Source organism: Clarias gariepinus, chromosome 24 (assembly GCF_024256425.1).
Source record: "Clarias gariepinus isolate MV-2021 ecotype Netherlands chromosome 24, CGAR_prim_01v2, whole genome shotgun sequence".
NCBI lineage: Eukaryota > Metazoa > Chordata > Actinopteri > Siluriformes > Clariidae > Clarias > Clarias gariepinus.
The window spans coordinates 1434158-1454441 of record NC_071123.1 but is presented as its reverse complement, the minus strand read 5'-3'; the positions used below and the strand labels follow the sequence as shown (position 1 = coordinate 1454441).

Below are 20284 nucleotides of genomic sequence, written 5' to 3'. Positions count from 1 at the left end.
CTCTGTCTGTCTGTCTCTACTGTCATCAGACTAACAGTGTCTGCAAACGGCCGACGCTCCACACACGTCCTTACTTTCCTTCAGCTGCACACACACACACACACACACACACACACACACACACACTGTAGGTAATAAATCACACCGGTGACCTGCTGTTACAGGAAACTTCTCCATTATAATACATTTTAAAAGCGTGAAGTCCTCTGTCCTGTCTGTGAAAAAGCCCTGACACTGGAGACTCCTTCCTACAAGCCCCCCCCCCCCCCTTTTTATTTCGTTAACATGCATGTGTCAGTGAGCAAGCTGTTACTATGGAAACTATATAAACCTGTGTGAAGTTCCATTTCGATAAAAGCAGCGTCCTGTCAGGGTCCTGAATTCCCAGGGACGTTTAAACTCTTCTGCTGTTGCTCGGGTTCATGACGTCCCACCTTCAGTTTCAGATCTGGAATAAGCCGCGGGGAAGTTTCGGAGTTTTAAGTTTGCGAGTCGGTGGAGTGATGGAGGTGGGCGTAAGGGCTGCAAAACTTTTCGCTTTACAGCGGAAACTGCCACGGTGCAGGTGTGTGTGTGTGTGTGTGTGTAAAGTTGGAGGGATGATGTTTAATTATCAATCCTGCAAATTTAAATAATATAAAAAAAAATTAAGTTAGAGTAAATTTTTTCATTTTTTAAATTATTGAATTATTAAACAAAAAATTTAATTTACCTCTAGTTGCCGCTATAGAGAAAAAAGTTCAGAATAAATTCTGTATTTTAAAGTGTTTCTTTTTGGTCTTGATTTGGATTAATTTTCTTTTCCTAAAAACTAGATTTTTGCGGCAATGAAAATTGCTAAAAGCGCTATACAAATAAAATTGAATTGAATTGAATTGAATGTCCTTTTTTTCATATTATAGGGATACTGCCGCACAATTGATGTCATAAAAATAATAATCACACACGGACTGGCCAATTATTTAATCGCCTGCATTTTATTACAGGTAACATATGCGCAATCAGGAATTTATGAGTTTAATATTAAACAATTAAAATGTATATATTTTTAAATATCGCATTTCACGATATGTTGAAATAATCGCTGTGTGACGTTTTGGATTAAATCATGCGGCTCTACAGGGGAGCGTTTCAGGATTTAACTAGCACTCTGTTTGCTTTTTCTCTTTTGTCAAAAAAAAAGACGTCATATTTTAAGATTTTACTTTTTTTGTCAACATGAGTTGTTTCACAGATTTCCCGCGGCCTGCTCTAGATGAGCGTAATCTACCGTGTTAAAAGGTTCGACATGTTGCCGTTTAATCAATAAAAAACTGGCATCGTTAAAAGAAAAAACCTGCTGCGGCAGAAGAGGAATAAAGCGCTGCGGCTCTGTAGCTGCTCCGTCACGGATGATTTTTTCTGTAACAGTGTAACACTGAGGGTTTTATTCCCCACTCAGAGTGTGTGTGTGTGTGTGTGTGTAAGTCGTGGCGTCCTTCATCTTGTTCAGTGCAGAACAGTTTTCCTTCTGTCAGCCTGCGTGATCAATTTTTAACGAGCGTATCGATCAGACGTCCGTGGCGAAGACGCTGCGCGTCAAAGAGGATCTCGTTTATGAACAGCGGCGGCGAAGTGCAATGATTGTGTGTAATTAAAAAAACCAACATGAATTTTGTGTCAATTCTCGAAATTTGTGTTTTCAGGAAAAAACAGCTCTGTTATTACTGATGGTTTGTTTTCTGTGTGTGTGTGTGTGTGTGTGATGTTCGGCTCAGTCCTGACGAACACAGCCTTGTGCGTTTGATCAGAGGCTAAGCGAGGCTGAGCGCGCGCTCCGGTGTCGACGGCCGAGCCGCTGCACATGAAGGACGTCCCGGACGTTTCGGATCGTCTCTCCGTCACTAATTCTCTCTGCAGCGCTCTGATAAAGTTTCCTTTCCGTCTACAGAGAATAAATCAAACCATGAGCACCGAACCAGACTCTCCGTCTCCTGGAGTTAATTCCAGCCATGAAACATGAAACACGAAACATATCTGTAGAAACCTGTTGTGCTTTATGAAGAGGTCTACACTGTAATTAAAAAAACATCTTACTAATTGTAATCATAATAAAAGCAGCGCAGCTCTTTAGGGAATATCGCTGATCGTGAGACGTGGATCGCCGAGGCTTTTCTGCGTCGCATGTTGTCTGTTTAAGGCTGAAGTTTTTTTCTTGTTTTTGCAGTAAAAGCGTAATGTAAACTTAAGGCAGCATGGATTCAGTGTCTCGTGTCGTATAAAACTCCGAAAGCACAAAAAAACTGCGCCTGTGGTGAACGCCACCCCAATAAATAAATACAAATGGTATATTCCAATGCAAAACACACTGAAAAGTCACTCTATTAAGTGCGTCACTATATCGTGACACGTTTTGTTTTTCATTTAGCACAGTGATCCCGACCCATTTCGTAAAAAAGAAGCATCGCTCTGATCCTCGTTCACGTTTCCACCAGAGCGAGATTGACCTTCTGTAAAAAAAACAACTAACTGTAATCAGTATTTAGGAGGGATGACCACCACCGGATCTCCAGTCCTGGGCCTCCACATGAGGACCTGCGCGTCGTTGGCGTTGGGTTTGACCATGGCGTTGGGCGGGATCGCTTCGTTCTTGCCCAGCAGTTGCGGCTGTTCCTGAGCGACGGGCTCCAGCAGCTTGGCTCGCTTCCCCAGCGGTTTATCCGGATCCACCTCGATGTGCAGCCGCATGCGCCAGCGCACCGTCTGCAGCACCACCGTCTCCCCCGACACCTGGTTGATGGCCACCAGCCACGTGGTGAAGCTCTGATCCCTCCAGATGTTGCTCAGCATCGGCACGTTGCTCTCGCTCACCGGGACGCCCCACGTCACGCTCGGGTAGAAGTTGTCGTTCATGCTCACCGTGAACTTGGTGTCTTTCTTGGTGGGACCCACGACGGTGCTGGTCTCCGTGGTGTTCCCGTACCAGGGGTAGTTCACGCCGTCCGAGTCGCTGATGGCTTGGATTTTACCGTCGCGGAGATCCGGAAGCTCCCAGCTCGACCTACGGGACAGAGGAACGCTCGTCAAAAGAGGAAGAAAGAACAAAAAACGCTTTTGTTTTTGTCTTGAAAGATGCTGTCGGATCTTCCAAAAGATCTAACTAAAGACATTTTCAAAAGATCAAAAAAACTTGCTCTCTTTAAGATCTATCGCACCAGAAATGATCAGCAGCCACTTTAAAGACCCTGAAGTTCACTGAGTCACGCTAATCACCGGAGAAAGCCGCGGAGCAGATTCCCCAAAGGCAACAGACGCGGCTTTATTTTTAGCTACATGAGGTCGAGTTAAAGATGTAAAGCATAATGGCCGTGCTGTCTATTTTTGTCTCTGGTGGGTTAGACGGGGGAGAGGTCTGTCGGTCACTGGAAGAACGCTGTCGCTAATTTAGCCGCGGCTTTTATCTCTCCTAAGCTCCCGTGATCGTCTGGCTTTCTGGTTTGTGAATCGCAGTAACAATAGTGTGTATTATCACGCTGCGGAAAAATACTCAAGTCCTGATCCTCCGGCTGTTTTGCGCGGCCGTCTCGGGTAAAACCTCGGGTTGACAGGCAGAGGGAGAATAAAAATAAAAAACAAAAACATGTAATTTTGGAGTCAGGAGGGATTCACCTTCACATCACAGGAAATGCTTTTTCACATGTGACCGTTTTTGTGGACTCTTGTGGAGTGAAATCTTTGGTCTGTGGTCTGATTTTTAACTTTTATATGTTTGCATTTGACGTGGCGAAATGTCGCAGTTCCTCGATAACCCTACAGGTGGTACTCTAAGCTACTCACCCACCGGCACGCATCGTTGTGATACGAGCAAATCTTTTGCTAAATTTGTTCAACGAAATCTTGCTTGTTCAACTTGCTGAATCGCGATATACGAATCGATTTGGTCCTGCGGTATCGTGATTATATCGTATCGGCTCGTCCCTGGTGATTCCCGTCCCTACTGAATATCGTGACTGGTTTGACTTTACCTCCTGTCTCATGCTGAGTTTCGGTAGCTCCTTCCGACAAGCCCCGCCCCCCAATCCCGGGTGAAAACGGCGTCAGACGTTTAAAACCATGTTAAGACGTCCAGTACTCGGACAGGGACATGTTCTTAGCTTCCTGAACGAGTCCTACTTTAGAAAAAGTCTTTAATAGAGTCCTACATAAAACTTTTACGTGTCCCCGCAGTGGGACAGTTTTTTTTGTCCTCGGTGTCCAGATTGACATTTGAGACTTTCCTGCGGTGACCTTACTGCCAGGAGTGTGTGGATCAGCAGAACAGCCGCTGACAGAAAACACTGCGCAGGAGACGCATGAGTTGCATTTATTTTACACCGGGTGTAGATATAGAATGAAGGTGTGTGTGTGTGTGTGTGTGTGTGTGTGTGTGAGGTGTTATTTTTAAAAATGAGGTTAATATAATGTAAAAAAATATACGGCCATCTAATAGTTACACCGTTCCTTTCTTACACTCAACAACGGTTTAGCAAAACTACCCACGAAACTAAACAGTTATTAGTGGAGTGCACAAAGTATTGGCACCCCATGTACTTTTTTATTTCAGTCAAATCGTGCAGCGCTGAGCAGGGATTATTTGGGTTCTGCTGAGTTCCGGGCCACTGACACCTTTTCGTGTGTGTGTGTTGTTTGATGTTGGTTGCTGCTGCACACTTTAGCACACACACATATACAGATACACACCTCTACCACTGAACATGTTTTTTTGGGTAGACAGGGGTTTCCTCGAACTAAACACTGCTTTTCCAACATATTTCTATAAAAAATGGACAAAAGAAATATTCGTAAAGCTCACACTGAACACGGCGACATGTTTCTGTTAAAACTTAATCACGTGCTGTCTGCTGAATTAAAATCAGTCGTCCATTGTCTTGTAAAAGAATAAAAACAAGATCTATTCGTCATTTCGAAACCTTTTTTCAGTTCTGACCACACCCACTTCCGGTTCAACAGATGTTCTCAGAGCTATCTCGGGTAGAAACCGCTACCTGCGCTCCTGTGCCGCGCTCTGGTTAACGCTTCGTACGCGAGCTACAGTGACTGATTCCACACCTGCTGACAGAGAGTAGTTTCATGAATGCGAAGGAGGAGAAACAAACCAAAAAAAAGAATGACATGACATGACCTTCTCTCTGAGACTCCGTTCAGTGTTGTCACGCACGCTAAGTGTTTGGTCACTGAGTCACTGAGAAGCGAAGCCGCCCGAACTGCTGTAGATTAGAGGAAGTATCGCTTTCTGTCATGCTGCTCGCTTTACGTTTAATGGAAGATCTGATGCAGAGAGAGAGAAAGATCGATCGCAGTGTCTGTGTGTGTGTGTGTGTGGGGATGAGTTTTAACACCAGGCTGCTAATTAGCAGGTCGCGGAAGAGCTGAGTTTGACCTTAGAGCTGCGAAAAGGCGCACGCTTTTTAATCTCATCACGTAACGCTGGAGGAGGTCCGATCAGAATTGGAGCTTTGTCTCGAGTAACAGATCAAAACTTACAAAATAATTCTGAATAAATCCTTAGCGTGAGGGATACTGTCGAGGGAGTGCCGTTCTGTTGTTGTGTGTGTTAGCATCTCAAAGGGTTACAGTATCGGCCCGCGTTTCAGAGAGACATGAAATATCTCTGTCGACGCTTATTTGCAGGATAGTGAAGACCTGGTAAGTGGGAGGGGCTTAATGACCAAACTGCAAGTAGAGGATTAGAAAAAAGTTAATCCTTTAACAATATTGTCTCTTGAGCAAGAGAGCGGATTAACCGACTCGGCTAATCATGATATAACTAATTGAGACTGTGAGATTGTTGTAAATTATTAGCAGTTCTTTTCGCTCAGAAAGTTATCCTGAAAAATTTATACTCGCTTATAGCTAACAGCTAACAGGCTAGCTAGCTTCGCTTTGTACCTTCCTGCTAACATTGCTGTTACCATCTGGTGGAACTGACTTTGACTCCAGCACTGATATTAATTCCTTCAGCTCCTCTGTCAGGGATCCCGCTTTGAGATCCATGTCGTTAGTGAATCACGTGACTGAACAACAATGTTTCAAGGTTGTTGAACGTTGCAGTCGCGCTGTAGCTGCACAGATTTATCGAACTGTCAGGTTGTGAACCGTTAACAAAAATGTTCGACGACCCTGAAGTCACAATTAAATAATTAAGCAATAAAGTTCACAAATTCACTGCATACTTTTGTGTACACCTGGACGATTAAGGCAGTGTCCACTAGAGGGCAGATGAGAGCGGAATTGTCCTTTAAAAAAAAAAAAATTAAACGCTAGAATGTTTTAATTTTCCTGTAACAACACATCCCTGAGCATTTTATTCAACCTGACATCGATTACAAATACAGTGGAACCTCAGATTACGAGTAACGCGGTTTACGAGTGTTCCGCAAGATAAGCAAAGATTTTTAGTACATTTTGACCTAAAAACGAGCATTGTTTTGGTTTACGAGCACCGAGTATCATGTATCACGCATGCGCTTCTTGTTTTGAAGCCTAGCGTTAAGTGATTACAACTGAGCCAACGGTTTTTCCCTCTTTTGCGCTGTGGAATTGTAGATAATTGTCTCCCCGGCTAGGTCTTAGTGCGCGTCTCTCACTGGTATAATCAATATCCATGCGCACGCGTACTGTTTACTATAACACTGTGACCACGTGTGTGTGTGTGTGAAACATATTTTATTTTGTGTTTGTAAGCATGTTTGTACAGCGCGCGTGTGTGCGCGCACATATAAAGCAAAAGCAAGTCTCATTAGAGGGTAAAGATCCATTTGTTTCTCTCCCTCTTAGTATCAGCCTGTTGTGTTTCACTTTACCTTTAAAAAGAATCGCGACAGAGCAGAGTTTTTGTGTAAGGCTGAGAGTGTAAGTGTGTGTGTGTGTGTGTGTGTGTGTGTGTGTGTGGAAGGCCCAGAGGAGGAGGGGGTGGTAGGGGGTCCTGTAAAGGCGAGTGTCTGTGTGTGTGTGTGTGTGTGTGTGTGTGTGTGTGTGTGTGTGCATGTAATTTGACAACGTGCTCCTTCACTCACACCAACACACACACACACACTCTCGCCTTTACAGGCCCCCTCCCACCCGCTCCTCCACCCGGCTTCCCACACGCACACACACACACACTCTCTGTGTAAAAAGTCCTGGTTCTATTTATTTATTTATTTATTTTTACTTTACAGCGGTGATCTAGTTAGTATGCGCTCATGTGAGTGTCATTAGCAATGTTCCTTGATAATTTTTCCGATAAAACAGTCTCTCAGCCAATGTGTGTGTCCGCCTGTGTGCACAAACAGAAACACTGTCGGAATTTATTTTTACTTTTTTTAAATGTAAAGTGCAGGTTAATTTTTTTTTTACTTCAAATTTTGTATTAATTATTTTTATGTATTTATTTTTTGAGGGCTCTAGAACAAATAATTGGAGTTTTCATTACTTCTTATGATTAAAGTTTTATTTGGTTTAAGAGTGTTTTGGAATACGAGCCCACTTCCGGAACAAATTATGCTCGCAATCCAAGGTTCCACTGTATTTATTTATTCATTAAATCTTATAACTGCAAAGTTTCAGCTCCACCATTATGGAGATTTAACTTTGACTGTAACAAAGCACTGACACTGGAGACTCCTTCCACACACGTCACAGAAACACTGCACTGCATCAACACGTAAATGAGCTGTTACTATAGAAATGAGATGCTGCACTACTGTCAGAGCTGATATTATGGAAAATTCATCCAAACTTTCTGACCTATTAGACTTTACTTCCAGACGGTTGATTTCAGCTCCTGGGAGTTTTAGAGATTAAAAAAATAGAATAATAAATCCATAGAGTGCAACATTAACAGTCCAAACCCTCTAAATCAATAAAAAAAACCTCTATTTTCCAAGAATTAAAAATGTCTGCTTTCTTTAAACACTCTCGCTACCCGCAGAGTCGCTCGCCGCCTGAAGACATCTTATGACACACTAATGGTTTTTTTCTTCCCCTCTGAAATAGGTCATGGTGTGGTTTTTACAACAGGAAGTAGGCCATAAGAAACCGTTGCAGGATCTGGGCTACATAATGTCACTCAATATCTCAACCACGGCGGGTGTCTTAAGACCACCAATGGCTTGAGTTGAACAGGAGTCAAGCGGTTAACACCATCTTCCTAAACCGCCGCACCGCGCTTCATTCTGGAGCTGATAATTTTCTGGTTTAGTCCTGAGAACTTTAGAGAAGCTCAGAGCCATTTGCGTGGCGAGTCTGCGGAGGGGAAAGATGATGACGAAGCGCCACCAAGGGCACTTCCGCAGATAATCATTAAAACAGCAGCTCTAAAAGCAGAGCACGCTGTACTGTATATCGTAACATGCTTTAGTTAAAGTGCTACAGTTTCTATAGCAACAGCTTGTTTACACTGGCTCGTAATCGTAAACGCACAACTTAAGTATAAAAATAAATAAACTGATGGGTTAAAGCGATGACTATTTAGCATGTACAGTATGTAAGGAGTCTCCAGTGTTAGTCAGCTGAAATCTGGAGAACACCGGAGATTACGCTGTTTTCGTGTTTCTCTGTAACATTTGTAACAATTTGCGTTTGTTTTCTTTCATCTTATTTACATACAAAATAAGAATGAAAGAAAAAAAGAAATTGAATGAAATATGACTAATATTATTGCATAGCAAAAGAGGGACAGCACATTTGTGGGATGTGCTGTTACAGGTAAATAATCAACTTCAAACGTTGGTAACGGTGACTCCACCTCCATGTCTTGCTTTCTGTCTCTGGCGTGTGATATTTGTAAACAAATACGTCGTGTTTGCAGCAACGTGAAGCTAACTTGTAGCAAACATCTCTCCAGTATTCGGAATATCAGAATGTGCCTGGAACGTTCGAATCCAAATCTAAAAGTCAAAATTAAATAATTGTTCGGTCTAAACTAAAGAAATGGCACCCTAGAGGGAGAAAGGAAGAAATTGTTTGTGTGTGTGTGTGTGTGTTTGCACTCTGGTCGCTGCGGTGGCTGAGCTGCATTACTGGAAGTGTAGATGACAGTCATGCTGTTTTACCGTTTAGCTTTGTTAGCTTTACCATTTTAACATTTTTTGTCACAAATCTGACAAAAAAATAAATACTAAAGATCGACAAAGAAAATTATATTCCAAACTTTAGTGAAACCTTAATAAGCCTAATTTACATGACTTACAAAAGTGCTTAGACTTTTCCATCGTTGAAAAGATTCTTACACTGGTTACTAAGTTACTAAGTATAATCAGTCAAACATTGTTAAAAAGTATTTTTTTGTTTATTAAATATAAAGTTTGTAATTAACTCAATAAGCCCTAGAAGTTATTAAAGAAAATGATGTCTGATGATAAAGCATGTGCCTTTAAACCCTCAGATGGCTTTCTGTATACACCGCTCTTATCGTCAAGCACAAACTCAACAACAAGCCTTATCTAAAAAGCCACATGACGCAGGAATTATAATATTAATAATAATAATAATGTGTGTGTTAAATATTGCCATGCATTGCACAGTGGAGTATTATGACATGACTAGCTCAGGGTGTAATACGTCATGTCATATGGCCTATAATCTCTTTATTATTGTTAATAACACACACACACAAATAATCACAACCCCAGCCAAGATGCCAACCCATGGCTACGATCTAAACTAATGTAATGGCACCCTAGGGGAATAAAGGAAGTATGTGTGTGCATGCGTGCACTCTGGTAGCTGCAGTGGCAGAGCTGCATTACTGGAAATGTTAATGAAGGTCATGCTGTTTTTACTGTTAGTCAGTGTTTTTTAATTGGTCTACACCTAAAGCTTATTTTGACTTTACAGATGTCTGATGGATGTTTATCAATTCTCACATGCATATGGGTTTTTTTGCACAAATCCGGCTGAACAAAATAATAAATAAATAGAAAAGTTTTAGAAGAAAAACTTTAGTGCGAACCTAATAAATGAGACCCAGTAGCTAATAAAGAAAGTGAAGTCTGATGATAAAGTGTGTGCCTTTAAACCCTCTCACCTTAAGCGCTGCTCTAAACTCAAAAACAAGCCTTATCTAAAAATCCACATGGTGCAGGGGACGATAATAATAACAATAATGATGATGATGTGTGTTAAATATTGCAATGTATCGGACAGAGGAGTATCAGGACATGGCTCGCTCAGGGTGTAATGTGTGATGTGTCATGTCATATGGCCTTAAATCTCTGTATGAGTGTTAACACATACACACACAAAATTACAATTACTGCATATATATATATATATACACACACACACACACACACAACCCCAGCCAGCCCTCCCACTCACATGCCCTCGGCTCCGTATCGGTTGTAGAACTCCATGTGGTTGCACGCCTGGATCCAGCCCACCGTCCAAGTCTCCTTGGCGGCCACCGGGGGCACGAGGACGCGCGCGGTGGCGCGGAAGTGCGGCGTCCGGTAGCGCAGCACCACGCTGGAGGTCTCGTCGATGCTGGTGGGGTTCGGGTCGATGGAGGTGGTCACCTCGAGCACTGCGACGCTCTCGCGGAAACTCTTCGGCTTGCACCGGAGGCTCTGGATGCAGCCCATCGCGTGAAACAGCAGCAGCAGCAGCAGCAGCGACGCGCAGATCCGCCACAGCGACGTCCCGGAGCGTGCACCAGACCCGGACACATGCACCGAATATCGCATCCGCCTTTTAAAAAACACGCGTTTTTATTGCATCCTCACACCGACAGGGGTCAAGCTCCATCCCGGTCATCTCAGGGAATAAAGGAGAAATGCAGACTTCTTTCTTTCGTGCCTGTTTTTTTTTTTAGATGTCTGTGTGTGTCTTCATGGTGCATGCATGATCTCTCCTCTCCTCTCCTCTCTCTCCTCCTCACCAAGGACCCTCCGGTTACGCGTGAGGCTTCAGGATCCGGACTACACACAGCTCATTGTCACAGTCCTCATCACACGGAAAAGAAAAGACAAGAAACGCATGCACGCGCAGGCGGAAGCATAAGAGCTGCTTAATTACGCGTCATTCATCAACATCAGAGATCCGTGAGCATGCGTGAGTTCGGAGAAGTTTGCAAGAAAGAGCGGCAATGCACGAGCGCTGCAGTGCGCGCGCGCCGCCGTCCAAAGGAAACGAAGAAATGCGCATCGCAAATAAAAAAAAAATTAAGAAACAAGTGCGTAAATGAGTAGAAAAGTTCTTCTTTCTTATAGTCCACGTGGTTATAGATAGGGTTCATACAGTTATAAGGAGCCTGTATAATGAAGGACTTGCTCCACACTCCAATTATGACTTTCCAGATACATTATTAGTTTGTTTTGTGACTCTAATTAGCTTAATTGAACTTAATTGCGGGGGGAAAATAAACATCCGAGTTATAGTTTCCGTCTTGAAGTCGTGTTGCTATTTTTTTGTTTTTAAAGCGGATATGATTAAATCATTCCTGGGATTCCTGGCGTGTCCTTGTGAGCCTCTTCACGCCTGTACAGAAGTGCATTTCAAATGTTTTTGGTCCATTAGAATAAAAATCCCAAAAGGTAACTTTCCCCCTCAGAAATATGCCCCCCCTCCTCCTCCTCCTCCTCCTCCGGGCACCGCGCCGAATAGAAATGAGATTCAAATATAATATAGGCTAATCAAGGACGTCCCAGTTTCATCTCTTCTCTCTCTCTCTGTAGGGGTGCGAAAGTTTTGGCACCATGCGTTACTTCCCGTGCGTTCCGGTTTCCATTGCTGCTGCGTCGTCTTGCAGCGCTGCGCTTCTGCTGTGCACAACACACACAACACACACACACACACCGTCTGGTCTCTTTATTTCAAGGGCTCTTGAAAAACGTCACATGTCCTTTTCTGTGGGGCGAGGTGAATTGTGGGTAGTGTAGTTGCACACGACATGAGGGTCGTCTTTCTGGTTAATGATCACAAACTAATGATCTCCAGTTAAAACATACATCCATGCTGATTTATTCACGTCTCTTTTAAAACTTTAGTTTTTTTACGCTATGTCAGCACTAGCACTATGTCAGATGTAATGATTAGGGTTAAATCTAAAATAGCTTACAGTGCAAAAGTGAGAGTTTGGAGTCCTGGGAACAGGCAGGAGTACACCCTGGATGTATGTGACACCTGTTCATTCCAGACCCCCATGCACACACACCATGACACACTCTCACTCGCTCACTCTCTCTCTCTCTCAATTAGTGTCACCAATCCACCTACTGGAATGTAAGAGAAAACCAGAGTATCCAGAGGAAACCCACATGCATGGAAACAATACACTTTAACTCAGAGTTCAGGATCGAACAAGGCACCTTGAAATTGTGAATAGGAACTTTTTGTCCTCAGTTAGTTTTTTTTTTTTAAATCTAAGAACACACTTACTCACTCAATGACTTAGGGCAATTTGGGAATGCAAAATAGCCTAAAGTGAATGTCTTTGGACTCTGAGGTTAAGTAGGAGTGAAGTGATGAGATGTTTTGTGCCAGATTATATAAGCCACAAGTTTTGACAGCATACTGCGTATGGATCAAACTGTGGGCGCGTCTTAAAATGACCGCTGGACTGTAATTTATTATACTGTCGCGGTACTCAAATATCTGCCTGAAGTTTAACCTGCATTGTAAATGAAATCGTTTTAAGACAAAACTTCATTATTATCTGATCTACCTTTTCGATTTCCCATCTATGGTTTAGTCTCCTACGTGGGCTTCAACCTGAAATAATAGTAATAATATCACTGATTACATTAAAGCTCATCAGATTATTTGTAGCTTTAACCTTTTAACTATTTCTACAAACTCTTTAACCGCCAATGACGCCTATTGAATACGCTGTTTGAATATAAATATCAAGAATAAAGATTTGAAATGTAAACAATAATTGCCTCTGCTGCTATAACTACTACTACTATAGAGGTTAGATCTATAGCATGTCTTAGAATTATTTCATTTTGTCGTTTCTGTCGTGTGCTGTTGAACCTCTTGAAAAAGCCTCCCCACGTTTCCATGGAAACGGATCATTCCACCTGGACCTGGAGATGAGGGGAGCATGATGTGTTAAGACAATTACAATAGAAACGTTTTAAAGTGAGCCGGTCTAAAACAACACACACTGGTGCATAATATTCACAAACAAACAAAAAACAGACGAACAAATAAATAAACATATCAATAAATCAGAGTCTCAGTGACATCATTGTGTCCCCTACAGCACCAGTGGACACTGCGGTCTGGCTGAACACGCGCGCTCTGTCTGTCTGTCTGTCTGTGTGTGTGTGCGCGCGCTAACAATACTATTCTAAATTACGATTTGTTTATTATTTCTTTTAGTTTGTTCTCAGTTCGCGAGATGCCGTGTAACCCGAGCCGGGTGCGCGCGCGGGAGCGGGGGGACGTGCTGGGGCGCGCGGAGTTCCTGTCCCTGCACGCGCCACAGCAGCGTCATGGCGGCGCGCCGCGCAGACCGACCTGCACCAGACCGCGCCACGAGCACGCGCCGCAGCCGCCCGTGGACGGCGTGAAGGAGCGCGCGGAGGCGCCGCGCTGGCCGGAGGAGGACTGCATGCGGCTGAACCCGTCTCTCAGGGGCATCGCGGTCAGCGCGCTCCGGGCCGCAGACATCCACCTGTCCAAGCGCCTCGGCGTGTGCGCGCGCGCGTCCTCGTCGTGGGGCAGCGCGCGCTCCGTCGTCGCCTTGCTCGCCTTCACCGGGCACGCGCTCACGTGGATCGGCGGCACGCTGGTGTGTCTGAGCCGCAGCAGCACCGAGGCGGGACAGGAGGTGCTGATCAACCTGCTGCTGGGTAAAGAAGGAGTTACCGGAGTGAATCATCCGTTATACCTCCGTTATTTATCTCTCCTGTCTGCCTTTCTCTTGCTTTTTTTCTTTCTTATTTTTTTGCTGTCTTTCATTTTTATCGTATCTTTTCCTTGTATCATTTCTTTCTTTTTATCTCCTAATTGTTGCTCTTCCCTGTTCTTCTTTGCATTTTCTTTTTTTTTATCATTGAAAGTTTTCTTTCTTTCTTTCTTTCTTTCTCTTTCTTTCTTTCTTATCTATGAAGTTCTTTTTTGTATTCCTTTTGTTTTATGTTTATTATTTGCTCTTTCTTTTCTTTTTACATATACTTTCTTTCATTATGGACAGTTTTCTGTATTTCTTTTTTTCTTCTCATTTAAAAAATTTTTTTTACTTTACTCCATTTTGTATTTTCTTTCTTTTTGGTTGATTCTTTCTTTTTTGCTTGTTTTTTTTCTCTTTTCTTATTTGATTCTGTTTTGGTCACTTATTTTCTCTTAAGTTCTTATTTTCTTTTCTTTCTACTTGCTTTCTGGCTTTCTGTTCAAGGTTAGTAAGGCTTAGTAAGTCATTAATAAGTGTCAGTGAGTAGCAAGTGTTAGTAAGTGAGTAGTAAGTAAGTCGTAAGTGTTATTAAATAAGTAGTATGTTACCCTTACACCAGTCTTAAAACACTGCAAGCTCTAATTGTAACAAAAATGTAATATCAAATTGGGATATTTATAAAACTGTAATACTTCGCAATCTTAATCATACCGGCATATAAGAATTGTGATTATATCGTATCGGGAGGTGACTGGTGATTCTCATCTTTATTAGTAAGCGTTAGTAAGTGAGTAGTAAGTTTTAGTAAGTGTTAGTGACTAGTTAGTGTTAGTGAGTGAGTAGTAAGTGTTTGTAAAGGTTAATAAATAAGTAATAAGTGTTAGTGAGTAGTTAGTTGTAATAAGTGAGTAGTCAGTGTTAGTGAGTGAGTAGTAAGTGTTTGTAAAGGTTAGTAAGTGAAAAGTAAGTTTTAGTAAGCGTTAGTGTAAGTGTTATAAAGTGACTAGTAAATGGTACACTTCTTGTCTCTTTAGCGCTTGTCCTCGACATCCTGACAGTAGCTGGAGTGCAGAAACTGGTAAAGCGCAGAGGACCATGGGAAATGAACCCGGGCTTCCTGGACTTTGTGGCCATGGATGTGTACTCGTTTCCTGCAGCCCATGCCAGCAGGGCGGCGATGGTGTCTCGGTTCCTGCTATCCCACCTGGTCCTGGCCGTGCCGCTCAGGGTTCTGCTGGTCCTGTGGGCCTTTCTGGTCGGACTTTCCCGGGTTCTGCTCGGGCAGCACCATGTGACTGACATGGCGTGCGGCTTTGCGCTCGGTTCACTCAATTTCAACCTGATGGAGATGGTGTGGCTGCCGTCCGGTGCCTGCCAGACACTGCTCTCAATATGGACGTTCAGCTGGATCCCCTTCCGCTAAAACACACACACACACACACACGTTAGCATTTAGTTTTTAATGACTTCTTTACTTGTCTTTATTGGTTAGCAGTGTGTTAATCTCAGTGTGATCATCATTTGGTTTAGTGTTTTGGATTTCTAGTGAATCTCGATGTCTGTTTTCAAAGAGATCACTGGTACATGTGATATAACATTGTCATATATTATCACATGTAGTCAGTTCTAATCTGATTGATGTATTAATCAAGAGTTTTATTTAGGAATTGGGTAAACAGGAGCTGAAACGTGACCTACTTATTACATTTACATTTACAGCATTTGGCAGACCCTCTTATCCAGGGACAACCTGCTGGTCGTGAGATTTTAACCTGGAACCTTCTGAACCATAGTCCAATGCCTTAACCACTGAGCGACCCCTGACCCCTTATAATTAAGATGATTTGCAAAAGAGGTGCTGCACAAACAAACACCGTAAAGCGAAGATAGCTAAGTGTGTCCGACAACATATAGGCAACTCCTCAGTAAGTATATGACATAGCATTAGCTAGCTATTGGAGTGTAGGCTAATCAGGTTTGTAAAATCAGGCATGTTCATCACATAGCAAGATAATCTTGTTGCTAAGTCTTGCTAAATAAGTGATGCAAATTTTTAAAAATCTGGTAACTTTAACCGCCTTCTGTTGCCTCGAAATTGTGTCTGACTCGATGGTATTCTGTATGAATGATTGATTATGAATCTTTTTGCTTCAGATGACATCATTACGATCACACACAGCTCCGCCTTCACAGTGTAAGGCAGGGGTTCAGGAGCACAGAAAGATTGCTGGTGTGTGTGTGTGTGTGTGTGTGTGTTTTGGCCACTCTTAGGCATTACAACTGCCTTTTTTCTTTTTATTCCTTGACTTAAGCTGGATTCAGCTAGGCCCCGCCCACTACATTTCTTCTGCAAAATCTTCAAACCCTCCCTCTGTGAACTCGCCATTTTATGGCCCATGATCACAAAATTCACAACGTAAACACTTCAAAAGGATGATTGGGTTCAACTTAATATCAGTTTTGTGGGATTTGTAAACAAACTACCGCCACACTTCAATCAGTTCCAAGGAGGCGGAGCCTATTTTATTAAAACAGCTCTAACTGCTAAATGAACAATGTGTTCATGGTTTCACACAAACCTCGAAAGCCATATGCAGAACAAGATTCTGAGATCATGTACAAGAGATCATTTGAGGCGTGGTCATTAAATGGGGTGGGGTTTAATTCAGATAACTTGTTAAGGAGCATAAAATATTTTTCAATCATTTCTAATTTCTAATTAATTCATTTAAATTTTTTCCTTTTTATTATTTCCTTTCATGCTGTTTAATTGATTTGTTTATTTACTTTGCGCTGCTATAATTTTATCGTGCTTTGTTTACAGAATGCGCATGAGTAAATTTATATATCATTGTGCATGCAAATTTAATTGTTTATTATAATTAATTTAAACACAAAAACACAGTACAATGTCATTGTATTTATCCACTGAGGTTGTTCATGGTGAGTGACTTTTTAAAAATATGTGTGAGAGAAAATGTGCACAGTTTTATATTGCTGTATTTATTATTACTGTATTATTATTATTATTATTATTATTATTATTTATAGTTTATTTATTAAACTTTCTTCTTCTTAATCATTCTGTGTTCAAAAATCCGTTTTAAAAAAAGACCATATATTTTATATTAAAAATATTTATTTCTACTTTTGTTCTGTTTTGTCTTTCTTTTTTATTTACTTTTTCTCAATGTTTCCTTTAGTTTTCATTCTTCTTTTCTTTCCTTCTTGTTGTTCTTTATTGTCTTGTCATTCTTTCTTTCTGCACTTTTACCTTTTTACTCATTTTTATCACTTTTTATTAATTTTGCATAATTTTTACATATTTCTTTTAGTGTCTTTCTTTCTTTCCTTCTTTCTTTTTTCCTACACCTTTTGCTTAAAAAAAACAACTTAAATATATTAAGTATCTTATTAGAAAAGTGTGATCTAAAAAGCATATTATTGACTTCTAACTTATTATTATTATTTCCTCAGTGTGGAGATTTAAAAAAAAAAAAAAAAAAAAAGCTCTAAACTGAACTGGATCTCACATAAAGGCAATTTGGAAACCAAACACGCTGGACATGGTTACCAACAAAACACACACACACACACACACACATACACAGAACAGATAATGTTGCTGCAGTGTATCAGAGCTGAACATGCCTCTGTGTGTCACACGTGAAGCTTAATCTCTCCTGAACACTGTGTGTAAACACACACACACACACTCTTGTGTTTCCTCCTTACAGAATTGACAGCTGGTATTTATGTGTGTGTGTGTGTGTGTGTGTGTGTGTGTGTGTGTGTGTGTGTTATGTGTTTGTTATTGACAGTAAAATATCCAGTGAAGGTTCTTTAGAGTGATTTTATACATAAACCGTTACTGGTTTCCTAAAGAACCTTTCAGGTGGTTCTGGTTTTGAATGTGACCATAAACTGAACGTGATCATGTTTCCACCATTAGAATGGTTCCACTGAGCCTTAAAGTTTATGGCATAAAAAAATTATTTAAAAAAAAATAGAGACGGCTTTAAACAGACTTCTGCAGTTGATGAGTTTCCTGTGAGAGCAGAGAGCAGAGGGAGTGCTACTGTACATCTCCATCCACTCTGTTAGCACACTGCATTAGCATTCAACTGTTTTGTGTGGGTTGATGACAGACTCTGTGAGTAGGGCGCCCCCTAATGGAGCAGTAACACTAACACAGAGGAGATACCAAAAACAAACAAAAGTAATGTTATAAAAGGATGAAAAAATACATAAAACTAAATGTAATTAAAGGTTTTATCCTTAGTTTTTATTTATTTATTTATTATTATTATTATTTTGTTGAATTTTAAGTTGAAAATGTTTATTTTCACTGTGTACAGTTTCTTTTAAAATAAAAATATATGTTTTATGTGTGTGCAAAGATTAACAAATTTAAACCAAAACAAAGTTAAAGTATAATAATAATAATAATAATAATAATAAAGTGACGATAAAGTAAACATCACACAGATACATTTGAATATGTAAATTGCTTTGATTGCTTTGTGTCGTGTAGACTTTCTTTTTGATGAATTATATAGCCATGTGAAAAAGAAAATAAGTTCACTTAGTGAATATTTATCCTGTTTACGTTTGTAAAACCGTTGAAGCTACAGGATGCAACTTATGAATTTTAACACCAGCTCATCCTAGTTATATCTCTCAACTTATAAACTGACATTAGACATTAGTCACTGCCAGGCTGTTTGATGTGTCTGGGTCACAGAAGGTTTTCACAAAATTCTCTCCACATTAAGATAATTTTTGGGAGGTATTTATAAAATAAAAAAGTACATTATATATATTGGGGGAATATCAGTGCTTTAAAAATGATATTAAGAGGGGTGTTCAAGTCAAACAGGGACTTGATGAAATTTCTGGTGATTATAGATGTAAAAGTGATTGGATTTACATTCACATTTTTAGGCATTTGGGAGACTCTCTTATCCAGAAGTTTCCATCATTGGATAGATCCTTACACTGGGTTACTAGGTTACCAACTAAGTACGATCAGTCAAACACTGTTGTTGTTTTTTTTTTAACCCAAGTGCCGAAGAAACAGATATGTCATAAGGTTGACAAAGACTCAGCTGTACGGACATCTAGAGGAAGTTGATTCCACCACCCAGGTGCCAGAACAGAAACTAATCTAGAAGCACAGCAGTGCTGGAGGTTCTTGGTTCATCAGGTTCTTGATCACCTCCCTGACTAAGGCCCTTCTCCCCCGATCGCTCAGTTTAGATGGCCGGCCAGCTCCAGGAAGAGTCCTGGTGGTTTCGGACTTCTTCCACTTATGGATGATGGAGGTCACTGTGCTCATTGGGACCTTCAAAGCAGCAGAATTTGTTCTGTAACCTTCCCCAGATTTGTGCCTGGAGACAATCCTGTCTCGGAGGTCTACAGACAATTCCTTTGACTTCATGCTTGGTTTGTGCTCTGACATGAACTGTCAACTGTGGGACCTTATATAGGCAGGTGTGTGTCTTTCCAAATCATGTCCAATCAACTGAATTTACCACAGGTGGACTTCAATTAAGCTGCAGAAACATCTCAAGGATGATCAGGGGAAACAGGATGATCAGGGGAAACAGGATGCGCCTGAACTCAATTTTGAGCTTCATGGCGAAGGCTGTGAATACTTATGTACCTTTGCTTTCTCAATTATTTCTTTTTAATAAATTTGCAAAAATTTCAAGTAAACTTTTTCATGTTGTCATTATGAGGTGTTGTGTGTAGAATTCTGGGAAAATTGGCAAACGTCATGGTTTCGAATTTGATCTGGGAGTTATTGCTACATCCCCCGTACAGTCCTGACCTCGCTCCAAGACATTTCCACATGTTTGGGTCGTTAAAGGAGTTCCTGAGAGTCCATGAGATGTTTTTTTTACCATAATGGTGGCCAAGTACTAGTGAAACACTGGGATAGTGTAGCAGGGAATTATATAGAGAAATAAAGAGAGTTTATATTCTTATAATTGTGTTGTGTTTCTGTCCAATCAGAAGTCACACTTAGAGATTATATTGTATTAGAAATCACAAATGTGCAACACAGAACCTCAGACACCTCAGTCACACATAACACATGTTTCAGCTACAGTCAGACTGATCGCAAAAAAAAGGAACAAAGCAGCATGTCTGTCCCACACCTTACACTTTTTTTTTTAATCTCTGTCATATAGATACCTTTTAATGAGTGTTTTTATTTCACCTTTTGATTTCGCTTATGGCACAGGGTTAACTTCAGGTGAATATTAAAGGACTGGCAAAGTTTAATTAATTTCTGTCCAGCCAGTTTTGTGTGATGCTGTGACAATATCTGGCTGGACAGACAGACAGAGAGACAGAGAGACAGATTTTTTTTTCTGATATTCATTTTGGGTCTAATAATGTATAAAACATAAAGAT

At 41.2% G+C, this 20284-nt stretch overlaps 2 protein-coding genes across 2 annotated transcripts; one reads left to right on the top strand and one right to left on the bottom strand.

Annotated features, from left to right (window-relative positions):
- Nucleotides 1-908: 908 nt before the first annotated feature.
- On the bottom strand, nt 909-11804 carry fam78ab (family with sequence similarity 78 member Ab). Its single transcript, XM_053485908.1, has 2 exons — nt 10342-11804; nt 909-3040 (listed from the first exon to the last, which is right to left on the bottom strand). The coding sequence occupies exons 1-2, from the start codon at nt 10704-10706 to the stop codon at nt 2515-2517; spliced, it is 891 nt and encodes a 296-aa protein (XP_053341883.1). The 5' UTR covers nt 10707-11804; the 3' UTR covers nt 909-2514.
- Nucleotides 11805-13284: 1480 nt separating this feature from the next.
- LOC128512565 (inactive phospholipid phosphatase 7) lies at nt 13285-16099 on the top strand. The gene is made up of 2 exons (XM_053485909.1): nt 13285-13820; nt 14896-16099. Exons 1-2 carry the CDS (start codon nt 13367-13369, stop codon nt 15282-15284), a joined length of 843 nt encoding a protein of 280 aa, XP_053341884.1. The 5' UTR covers nt 13285-13366; the 3' UTR covers nt 15285-16099.
- The last annotated feature ends 4185 nt before the right edge of the window (nt 16100-20284 follow it).

Excerpts from the sequence above, each read along its gene's own strand:
- fam78ab (XM_053485908.1), bottom strand. The coding sequence starts at position 10,706 with ATGCGATATTCGGTGCATGTGTCCGGGTCTGGTGCACGCTCCGGGACG. Across the intron at positions 3,041-10,341 it reads CGATACGGAGCCGAGGGCAT|GTCGAGCTGGGAGCTTCCGG; the intron begins GTGAGTGGGAGG and ends TCTGTCCCGTAG.
- LOC128512565 (XM_053485909.1), top strand. The coding sequence starts at position 13,367 with ATGCCGTGTAACCCGAGCCGGGTGCGCGCGCGGGAGCGGGGGGACGTG. Across the intron at positions 13,821-14,895 it reads GCTGATCAACCTGCTGCTGG|CGCTTGTCCTCGACATCCTG; the intron begins GTAAAGAAGGAG and ends TTGTCTCTTTAG.